The sequence below is a fragment of the Quercus lobata genome, chromosome 1 (assembly GCF_001633185.2).
Source record: "Quercus lobata isolate SW786 chromosome 1, ValleyOak3.0 Primary Assembly, whole genome shotgun sequence".
Classification (NCBI taxonomy): Eukaryota; Viridiplantae; Streptophyta; class Magnoliopsida; order Fagales; family Fagaceae; genus Quercus; species Quercus lobata.
The window spans coordinates 35,996,538-36,008,717 of record NC_044904.1 but is presented as its reverse complement, the minus strand read 5'-3'; the positions used below and the strand labels follow the sequence as shown (position 1 = coordinate 36,008,717).

General features: G+C 44.2%; 1 protein-coding gene across 1 annotated transcript; it reads left to right on the top strand.

Annotated features, from left to right (window-relative positions):
• The first annotated feature begins 5,678 nt into the window (after window positions 1-5,678).
• LOC115953149 lies at window positions 5,679-6,521 on the top strand. The gene has a single exon (XM_031070679.1). It carries the CDS (start codon window positions 5,679-5,681, stop codon window positions 6,519-6,521), a length of 843 nt encoding a protein of 280 aa, XP_030926539.1.
• Window positions 6,522-12,180: the final 5,659 nt, after the last annotated feature.

The window sequence follows — 12,180 nt, the reverse complement described above, 5'->3', positions numbered from 1 at the left end:
AAACCTAGCCATCACAGCAACCACCACAATCCTAACCAACAAAGCCAACCACAAATCCAACAACCATCGTGACCCACTACCTCCATGGCTCCACCACAGATGCTGATGTCCACACAAAATTTGATGTCCATTGCTCCATGTCGATCCCTCCAATGGACCAAGATAGAGAAAGGAGAGAATAAAACAAAGAGTGGGGAGAGAGAGGATGAGATGAGAGAAGAGAGAGAGAAAGGGAGGCTGAGATATGAGAGAAAAGACTGTGTGGAAAGAGAGACGTGGGTCCACAGAGAGAAATAAAATATATTAAACTAATTTTGCAACCAGTTCCAGTGAGGATGTGAATGTAACAACTTACTGTAGCTGGGTTGCAAATTTTTTTAGATATAACAACTTGATCGAAGCATGTTTGTATGGTTTTGATGGTTAAAATAGCAACTGGGGGATTTTTACACCCCCAATGCTAGTGCTCCAAACAATATACAATTTCTCCTCTTCTTCCTTTTGCTTCATTTTTTGGGTCTATTGTTACTTTTATCTTGCCTTTTAGATTCAAATAATTCAAAATTTAAAAATAAAATAACTAAAATTTTTGTTTTTTTATTCACTGTTCATGGAAAGGGGTGCCTAAAAACACTGGATTATAAGCGTTCCAAAATATGTGGCAAACCAAAAATGGATATTGTCAAACTTGGAGGTGAGTAGCTCAAGTTCATTAAAATGAAATTGTTTTATTAGATGAGGTCGTTTTTCTTCTAGACTACTATTGTTCTCTTAGTGTACGTTGTCACTTTTATGTTGCTACTGTGTTTGAAATAATTAAAAAAAAAAAATTGTTTGTTTACAGATTGCCATGGGAAAGGGGCACCTAACAACAATAGATACTATGGATTAAGGGTTCCAAAATTTGAGGCGAAGGTGGATACTGTCCAACTTGAAAGGGTATTAAGAAAGATATGGTATTTTTGAAAGTATCAAAGAGTATGATTTTGGGTAAAATAGATTGATAAGCGAGTGCTAAGAGCTATTCTTTGGCTCCAGTAAATAGATTTAATTTGTAAGACTGTATGGGTTAGTGTTAGATTTTGTAATCTCAAATATTTTGTAATTATTGTGAAATTTTGTTGTATCTCAAACTTGACTTTTTAAATATACCCCCCCCCCCCCCCCCCCGCTAAAAAAAAAATACATAGGTGCAGCATTTTAGAAAAGGTTGGTTCATGTGTATATGTATGTTGGCTGATGCAATTTAAGATGCTGATTCGGATTGGGTGTATGATACATATAGTAAGTTCTTATTTAGAAAAGGTCAAGAAAATTGTCTTTTTGAGTCTCCAATATACATTTTCTTTGTCTTTGCAAACAATTGAACTGTTGGGTTAACTGCCACCTTGGGGTATCCGCTTGGAGCTGGAGGTTAGGCAAAGCGGAATTTTGTTTTTTGCACAAAGTTGCCTGTGCATTATTCACCAAGAATGAGGACCCTTTCTATATTTGATTTTGGATTCGGTTAATGTATGCTCTTAGGTTATACATTAGTCATCCATCTTAGTAATTTTTTTTTTGAAAAATTTTCAAGTTGCAAGTTTGACTTTCTAATTCTTCTTTTTTTTCCCTTTCTTTTTGAGAAACCAAACTGAAAGTCTAGACTGAGCTTTCTAATTCTTTTCTTGGTAAAAGACAATGCTTCAAGTTATTTTTCAATATAATTATACTAAATCATATTCTCCATATAATCAGTTGAATTAATGGAAATTATATTTTTAGTTGCCCATTGAGACAGAAGACTTCAATACTTCATCATGTATTCCAATTAAAGTTGAATGAGTATAATGGGAAAGAAGAATGACAATTATCGTTTTTCTTAAACATAATTAATTGGGGTGGAGAATTTAAACCGTAGATGTCTTTACTAGAAGCATAAAAAAATGTCAATAAGTTAGATTACAAAGATTATTTGCCGAAAGATGTCATATTTATACAATAAAAAATGTCTTCAACTGAAGAAAACTTGCATAAATTAAAAAAGCAACTTCAAATAATACACATGGAAGTTTAATCTACAAACTTTATATTATACTTATACTTCATGAAATATTATATAAAAAATATCGCACAAGTAAAAAGTTACAATAGTTATTATATATATATATATATATATATATATATATGCATCCCCTAATAACTTACATGCAGCAAAACAAAGCCGCATAAACTTGAGTGGGTGTTATTTCACGGTTGCATCCCACGATTTTTTTTTTTTTAAGTATATATAAAACGCTAAAATATATTAAAATGAGTTTGAAAAATTGCATCCAATAAAATAAATAAATAATATTTATGGGGTCAATCATGAGGACCTTTTTGAAAGATTTGATCCTAATGCATAAAGTGGTTTTTTATTTTCTTGAAAATTCTCCCAAAAGGTAAAACATATTACCTAACTTTTCCCCTCTCCCATGCCATACCATACCATATAACGCCCCCCCTACCAACACCACCCCACCCCCCCCAAAAAAAAACCCTTAAATTTTCAATTTGGAAGGCAGGTATAGAGACTTTTTTTTTGCTGAACGAATAAACTTTATTGACGAAACGGAACATTAGAGAGACTTAATTATTTAGTTTTTTGAATTATGAATTTCTTAATTTGACATCATATTGATTTAATTATTGACAAGTATAGTTAAGTTCTTCATTAATTAGTATAAAATTTATGTTAGGATGTTAATTTAATAGAAATATGAGATGATATTGTTGGAACTTGAAAGACTTGAATGGATATCTTTCAAGGGAAAACCAATATAAAAAGCAAACACCATTTGCCCAAGAAATTCTTAATCATGGTATTGAACAATACTTTTCAAACTTCAAAGCAAAATGGTGTTGAAGTTGACTTGGAAAATTTCCCCCCACTTCTTAAGCTATAAATTAAAATTTTAGATTTCCAACCAAGTGATCAAAGGTCGCATAAATTACAAAAAGGTTCTTGTCAATATCATATCCACAACCTACAAAAGAAAATTTTGTAAGTTTTCACATAAATGAATGGTGCTTGGTTAATAGTATAAATATTCACATCAGTTTGTGCAAAAAATTCTATCTCTATACCAAAATCCAATTTATTTGTTTTATATTATCACTTTAACAATACTCCCTATATACTATTCATTATTTTACACTCCATCATAATAAAATAATCTATGTTTTTACACCACCAACAATAGCACCAAAAAAAAAAAAAAAAAGCCACTACGCCACAACCACCACAACTCCACCATAACCCTAGCCTGCCAACACCACAGATTTGCATGGGATCGCCAAGTCCAAGCCCACCCGAAACTAGATTTGCACCAGACTGCTGCCAACAACAGTAGCATTGCTAAAATCTAAAATAAAAATAATAAAAACCAAAATCCACCCACATCTTCCCATTCACAATTTGACACGTGTCAAATTTGGCAAAAGTTATGTATTTTTCGTATCTTGCATTTTCTCCTTCTTACAATATATGGCTTGATCTGCCACTTTTGGTCTCTCTCAGCGTCACGAAATCAGACATAGAGTACGAAAATACTATTTCTCCAAATTGTCCCAAGAGCCAAACTTACACGTACACACATAAACAAATAGATGAACTTTAATTTTCTATCATATTTCCTTACAAGAATAATTTTAGTTCTATTTCTCTCTTTTTAAAAAAATATAATAAAATTCTATGTTTTGTTTTGTTAATATTAACTTCTTCTTCTTTATTCTTTTTTACACGTACACACATAAAAGTTCATCAGTCAACAGTGGGCCTTGGCACCCATGCGGGGCCCAACCATGACAAGAAGTGAGGACATGGCCAGAGGACTTCCAGCCCAACCCTGTTGGGCCGGGCCGGGCCTGTCTAAGAGGCGTCCGAGGAGGAATGTCTCCTCGGACGCATAAAATGGGAATCCAACGCACACCCTTCACATAGTAGGAAATCGTCCCAAATCGAAGGAAAATGCTGGACGCACAGGGGGGCAACCACAGGAGAGGACAGGAGAACAGTATTATCTTGGCCAGTGCAACTCACAGAAAAGGAGGATGATGTCCTATGGGACAGGAACTCAAGTAGAGGCCTAGATGATCAACAAGTGTAGGGCCATTATCATTTGAAGGATGTTATATAAGAGAAAAAAACCCCCATGATCAGGGGATCGGAAGCCAGAGAGCAAAAAATAAGGAAAAGAGAGAGAAGAAGAAGAAGTTCTGTAAGAAAAGCCTAAGTTGTTGTTCCATGAACTGTTATCCCAGGAAACCTAATGAAGCGCCCCCCACGTTCAAATGGTTGCATGGCTTACTAACCATTACGTGCACTCTGTCTTGACCTAGTTCTTCGACCCACTCTCTACAAATTCATTGTTGAGGGTCTTTTGGGCCAGAATCGCCTGCTCACTGGGCCTGGGCCCCAAAATCCGCCCTTACAATTGGCGCCGTCTGTGGGGAGAATTTGTGTCTCAACAAGTGAACAGTAAGAAATGGAAGGATCAGGCCCGCGCCAAATCGGACACGCAGATTCTTAACGGCAGGACAATTTTTTAAATGTCGAACGAGGGAACGACCAGGATAACCAACGGGAGGGAAGCGTGAACACCTCTTATACGAGTAAAAGTCGTTCAAAGGGGAAGGATCATGCATCCCGTGAGAAAGACGATCGAAAAGCTTTACGAAAAGAGATTGATGACTTGAAGAAAAAGCTGCGCCGAACACAGCAGAAACGTCCTTTACCCTCCTTGGGCTCTAGCAGTGGCGAGGATAATGAATACCGGCGAAGATCAAGAACCCCTCCAAGCGAGACCTTTTCCTACGAGGAAGAGAGGCCTCGTAAACGCAGCCACAAAATCCCATCTTACCAAGGCCTGGCCAACGATGCCATGAGTAAGGCCATGGATCGCATCTCCCAGTCGCCGTTTACATGTAGAATAGAGAGGGCAGTGCTTCCTCGGCGGTTCCATCAACCAACGTTTGCCATATACAATGGTCGGTCCGACCCAGTGGAGCATGTGAGCCAATTCAATCAAAGGATGGCCGTCCACACCAGGGATGAGGCGTTAATGTGTAGGATATTCCCATCTAGTTTGGGACCCATGGCGATGAGATGGTTCGATTCCCTCCAGCCGAATTCCATAGATTCCTTTAAACAGCTGACGCAGGCTTTTGGTTCCCGTTTCATCACCAGCACTAGAGTCCCTCGGCCCCTCGATTTCCTCCTATCCCTGTCCATGCGGGAAGGAGAGACGTTGAAGGCCTACTCGGATAGATACTGGGAAATGTATAACGAGATCGAAGGGAAAAATGAGGATGTCGCCATCAGCACGTTCAAAAGGGGCTTGCCGACAGAACATGGCTTAAGAAAGTCCCTCACTGGAAAGCTAGTCACCAGCGTGCGCCAGCTCATGGACCGAATTGACAAGTACAAAAGGGTCGAGGAGGACCAGCAGATGGGGAAGGGTAAAGCGAAGGTCATCCCTCAGGAGAGGAGGGACTTCAGGTCGGAACGGTTTAACAACAGTAACAAGCCGAGAAGGGACTATATAGAGCAATCTGCATCTACTGGGGCTCAGACAGTCCATGCTGTGTTCCGAGAACCTCTCCACAAAGTCCTAGAGAAGGTGAAGTATGAGCCTTTCTTTCAGTGGCCGAACAAGATGGCTGGCGATCCTTTGAAGCGTAATCAGAACCTATATTGCGCATACCATCAGGAACCCGGACACACTACCGATGATTGCAGGAACCTGAAGAACTATTTAGACAGGCTCGTCCGAGAAGGGAAGCTGAGACATTTGCTGCATCGCTCTGAAGGATGGCAAGAACCATCAAATAATGAAACCAGACAAAGTGCGTTGAGGCCACCCATTGGCACAATTAATGTCATTCTCGCCGCACCTGGGAGGATAGGCTCTGTCCCCTTCAGGGTAATGTCAGTGAGCAATCTCCCGACTAAGCCAGATGACAGGGAACCCAAGAGGGCTAGAGTGAGCGCCACGCCATTGATTGGGTTCACGGAGGAAGACAAACAAGGGACTATCCAACCCCATGATGATGCCTTAGTCGTGACGCTCAGGATAGGAGGTTATGACGTCAAAAGGGTGTTAGTCGATCAAGGCAGCGCGGTGGAGATAATGTACCCTGATTTGTATAAGGGATTGAACTTGAAGCAGGAAAACCTGTTACCATACGATTCCCCCCTGCTTAGTTTTGAAGGAAAGGTAGGCATGATTAGGTTGCCTGTGCAAACAGACTCGGAGGTGGTAGAAGTGAACTTCATTGTCGTAGATGCATACTCCTCTTACACAGCCATCGTGGCCTGGCCATGGCTTCATACCCTAGGGGCTGTGTCATCAACCTTGCACCAAAAGGTGAAATATCCGTCAGGAGGCCAGATCAAAGAGATAATAGGGAACCAGGGAGTTGTTAGGCAATGCATGGTGTCGGCAATCTTGCGGCAGCAGGATCGCGTAACTTCCACGTTGGCCGAGAGCGGCTTATAGCAATTAATGACCACGGTCCCAACTGCGGGCAGTGGAGGACCAGCCATGGAGGTGAACTGTGAGGAGTTGGAGAAAGTACTCGTCGGATCTGACCCAGAGAAGTTTTTTCAAATTGGCTCGGAATTGCCACCCCAGGAGAAGTCAGCACTGACTGCCTTCCTCCGGCAGAATTTAGACGTGTTTGCTTGGGACCCCTATGAGGCCCCCGGGGTCGACCCAGATTTCATCTGCCACCGCCTTAATGTGAACCAGGCCATAACACCTAAGAGGCAAGCTCCTCGACGACCATCGAAAGAACATACTGACGCCGTGATAGAAGAAGTCACAAGATTGAAGAAAGTAGGGGCTATCAAAGAGGTCTTCTATCCCGAGTGGTTAACCAACACGGTGGTGGTAAGGAAGAAGAGCGGGAAATGGCGGGTCTGCGTGGACTTCACCGACTTAAACAAGGCATGCCCAAAGGATCCCTTCCCTATGCCCCGGATAGACCGGTTGGTAGATTCGACTGTCGGACATCCTAGAATGAGTTTTCTAGACGCTTTTCAGGGCTACCACCAGATACCCTTGGCCGCCGAAGACCAAGAGAAGACTGCTTTTGTCACCCCAATTGGGAATTATCATTATAAAGTGATGCCCTTCGACCTAAAAAATGCCGGGTCAACCTATCAGAGGATGATGACCAAGATGTTTGAACATCAGATGGGTAAAAACATTGAAGTGTACATAGACGATATGGTGGTTAAAAGTAAGCTGGCTCCCAACCATATTGATGATCTCGGGGACGTTTTTCAAATACTAAGAAAGTATAAACTACGGCTGAACGCGACCAAATGTTCATTTGGAGTGGGATCTGGAAAGTTCTTGGGCTATATGGTGACTCACAGAGGCATTGAGGCTAACCCTGACCAAATAAGAGCCATCCATAACTTGCAGCCTCCTCGGAACCCAAAGGAAGTCCAGAAGCTTACTGGTATGATAGCAGCTTTAAACCGTTTCATCTCGCGCTCAGCAGATATATGCAGGCCATTTTTTCTCCTATTGCACAAGTGGAAAGGATTTTAGTGGGATGAGGAATGCGATATAGCTTTCCAACAGCTAAAAGAATACCTCACCCAACCACCAATTATGTCCAGTCCCGAGGCCGACGAGGTTTTGTTTGCCTACAAAGTAGTGGCTCCACATGCAGTAAGCTTGGTGCTGATCCGAGAAGACAACGGCACACAGCGACCAGTCTATTACGATAGCAAATCGCTGCAGGAGGCAGAAACCCGTTACCTCCCCCTCTAAAAGGCTATCCTGGCCATCGTACAGGCCACAAGAAAGCTGCCCCACTACTTTCAAGCACACACGGTTGTGGTGTTAACTCAACTTCCTTTAAAATCCATCCTACGCAGCGCCGATTACACAAGTAGAATTGCAAAATGGGGAACTATTTTGGGCGCCTTTGACATTAGATACATGCCTCGCATCGCTATAAAGGGCCAGGTCCTCGCCGACCTGGTGGCAGAGTTTGCGGAGCCTGCATCAGAGGGAAAGGAAGTGTCGGTCTTACTGGGGGCTAATGAGAAGATGATCAGCACGGTCTCCCAGCATGAAAACACCTGGTGGAAAGCGCACGTCGATGGCGCAGCGAACCAAAGGGGCTCAGGGTTATTGACTTGTCCTGCTCTCACCTGAAGGGATAACCATAGAGAAGTCATTGAGACTCGGGTTTTCAGCCACGAATAACGAACCCGAATATAAGGCTCTACTGGAAGGAATGGGAATGATCCGGAAGTTGGAGGGAAAGTCCGTAGACATGTTCTCGGATTCAAGACTTATTGTGGGACAGATAAATGGGGACATGGAGGCAAAGGACGAAAGAATGCAAGAGTATCTAGTTCGGGTTAAGCACCTGCAGACCCAATTTCATCACTTCCGCCTGACGCACGTACCTAGAAGTGGGAACACTCATGCTGATTCTCTTGCGACGTGGCTACCTCCTCGGCTCAACCCCTACCTCAAGTCATTTTGGTAGAAGAGGTCCTCTGTCCATCAACAGAAAAGGCCAATGGGATTGGGATACATAACATCAGGGCAGGACTGAGCTGGATGGACCCTATCGTTCTATACTTAAAGCATGACACCTTGCCAGACGATAAGGTTGAGGCTGGCAAAATCAGGAGAAAGGCTACCCGATTCTGGTTATCGGAGGACTCCAAGCTTTACAGACGCTCGTTTTCAGGGCCGTACCTGCTATGTGTGCACCCAGAGGCTGCAGAACTTATCCTGGAGGAGTTACATGAAGGAATTTGCAGAAGTCACACGGGGGGTAGGTCTTTGTCTCACAGAGCCTTAACGCAGGGTTATTGGTGGCCAAGCATGCATAAGGAAGCCCTGGATTATGTGAAGAAGTGTGACCAATGCCAGAGATTCGCTCCGAGCATACACCAGCCTGGTGGAGAGCTAAACCCAATGTCCAGTCCCTGGCCATTTGCACAATGGGGCCTAGATATATTTGGTCCATTCCCTAAGGCAACAGGAAGTAGAAAATTTCTTCTCGTCGGCACCGACTACTTCACCAAATGGGTAGAGGCGAAGGCGCTGGCAAACATTAGGGACGTCGATGTCAAGAAGTTTCTCTGGAAGAATATAGTCACCAGGTTTGGCACCCCGTACACCCTGGTTTCGGACAACGGGCTCCAGTTTGATAGCAAAGCCTTCAAAAGGTACTGCAGCGAGCTGGGAATTGTTAACCGGTATTCCACGCCAGCTTACCCCCAGAGTAATGGCCAAGCAGAAGCCGTCAATAAGACCATATTGAACGGACTGAAAAAGAGACTAGATGACTCAAAAGGAAGATGGGTAGAAGAGTTAGCCCATGTCTTATGGACATACCGCACCACGCCTCGTAGGTCCACGGGGGAAACCCCTTTTTCAATGACCTATGGGGCCGAGGCCGTCATTCCACCGGAGGTGAACTTCCCAACCCAGAGGACCACCACCTTTTGTCCCGCTACCAATGACAAACTTCTAGAAAAGAGCTTGGACCTCATCGACGAAAGAAGGGAAGGCGCGATGGTCCACCTAGCTAACTATCAGCAGAAGCTCAAGCAAGGCTACGACGCCAAGATGAAGTCCAGGCCATTGGCACCTGGAGATCTAGTACTGAGGAAAGTCTTGGGCACTGCGAGGAACCCCGCATGGGGGAAGCTCGGACCAAACTGGGAGGGACCGTACCGCATCACTTCCGTAGCTGGCGCAGGAGCCTACTATTTAGAAGACTTGGATGAACGTGTAGTCCCACGCCCTTGGAATGTAAACAACCTGAAAAGGTACTGTTATTAATGGAAGATGTAATCTTTGGTGCCGCATTGCTGTGCAGTTACTTGATCGAAGAGTTAAACAGAACCCAAGTCCTGCCTGGATCCTCGGACCACAGGCTTGGGGGAAATTAACCGCGATGTAATTCTCACGAAGTGTTAAACAGAACCCAAGTCCTGCATGGCTTTTCGACCACAGGCTTGGGGGAAATTAACTGCAAAATAATTCTCGCCAAGAGTTAAACAGAACCCAAGTTCTGCCTGGCTCCTCGGACCACAGGCTTGGGGGAAATTAACAGCAAAATGGTTCTCACGAAGAGTTAAACAGAACCCAAGTCCTGCCTGGATCCTTGGACCACAGGCTTGGGGAAAATTAACCGTGATGTAATTCTCACGAAGTGTTAAACAGAACCCAAGTCCTGCCTGGCTCCTCGGACCACAGGCTTGGGGGAAATTAACAGCAAAATGGTTCTCACGAAGAGTTAAACAGAACCCAAGTCCTGCCTGGCTCCTCGGACCACAGGCTTGGGGGAAATTAACCGCGATGTAATTCTCATGAAGTGTTAAACAGAACCCAAGTCCTGCCTGGATCCTCGGACCACAGGCTTGGGGGAAATTAACCGCGATGTAATTCTCACGAAGTGTTAAACAGAACCCAAGTCTTACCTGGCTCCTTGGACCACAAGTTTGGGGGAAATTAACAGCAAAATGGTTCTCACGAAGAGTTAAATAGAACCCAAGTCCTGCCTGGCTCCTCGGACCACAGGCTTGGGGGAAATTAACCGCGATGTAATTCTCACGAAGTGTTAAACAGAACCCAAGTCCTGCATGGCTTCTCGGCCACAGACTTGGGGGAAATTAACAGCAAAATGGTTCTCACGAAGAGTTAAACAGAACCCAAGTCCTGCCTGGCTCCTCGGACCACAGCTTGGGGGAAATTAACCGCGATGTAATTCTCACGAAGTGTTAAACAGAACCCAAGTCTTACCTGGCTCCTTGGACCACAAGTTTGGGGGAAATTAACAGCAAAATGGTTCTCACGAAGAGTTAAATAGAACCCAAGTCCTGCCTGGCTCCTCGGACCACAGGCTTGGGGGAAATTAACCGCGATGTAATTCTCACGAAGTGTTAAACAGAACCCAAGTCCTGCATGGCTTCTCGGCCACAGACTTGGGGGAAATTAACAGCAAAATGGTTCTCACGAAGAGTTAAACAGAACCCAAGTCCTGCCTGGCTCCTCGGACCACAGACTTGGGGGAAATTAACCGCGATGTAATTCTCACGAAGTGTTAAACAGAACCCAAGTCCTGCATGGCTTCTCGGCCACAGACTTTGGGGAAATTAACAGCAAAATGGTTCTCACGAAGAGTTAAACAGAACCCAAGTCCTGCCTGGCTCCTCGGACCACAGACTTGGGGGAAATTAACCGCGATATTGTTCTTCCTAAGTGTTAAATAGGGCCCAAATCCTGACTGGCTCTTCGGACCAGGGACTTGGAGAAAATAATGTTCGCAGTCAGTGCACCTAATTGTTAACTATCGTTCCTTTCACGTATTCATTCACTTACGCTCGGTTGTCAACAGTTAGCGATGGAATAGACATGCATTCATAATGAAAACAAAAAAAAAATAGACAATAATATCTGAAAGAAAATAACCTTTGTCATTAAAATCCAAAAGCAGTTCTGTTTACAAACACTAGCGAGGCAAAACAAAACAAAATACAAAAAATGAGACAAATAAATCCTACGCTAGTCTCTTAAGAGCCCTGAGCAGGAGTGGGCTGACCATCAGCTGCTTGGGTCCCCGGGGCAACCTCTTTGGCCTGTGCGACGATCTCGTTGATGGAAAGGCTGTCCTCAGGTGGCTTGTCCTGCGCGGCCTGCTCATCGCCCCCAGCTTCGAGAATAAAGGAGTCTGTTGGAAGAGGCTCTTTAGAGGCATCCTGGTCAGGAATTTCGCGTACATCCTCTGGGAAGAAGATGTTCTCAGCCTTCTTGAGATCAGAATCTGCTGGGACAGCTGCCCGATCCAAGGCTACACCCCAAGACGTGGTGATGTATTCCCTGCAGACAATGGCTACCTCCTCGGCCAGCCTAGCCTCAGTATCATGAACTCCACGCTCATAGGAGGCTGCCACAGCCTTCTCAGCAGCTTCCCTGGCCAAGTGGGCCTCCTCCTTGGTCCTTGCAAGCTCAGCCTTGAGCGTCGAGACCGCCTGCTGCTCCGCCGTAAGTTTCTCCTCAGATTGGCGGAGCTTTACGCGCAGGTCCTCAGCTTGCTTTTTGGCAGTCTTAACGCCGGCCTCCGCGCTCGCATGAGCCTTCTTCACCTCTTTATTTCTTTATCCTGACGCTC

What these genes read in the sequence shown, in the direction of transcription:
- LOC115953149 (XM_031070679.1), top strand. Translation starts at nt 5,679, where the DNA reads ATGGCTGGCGATCCTTTGAAGCGTAATCAGAACCTATATTGCGCATAC.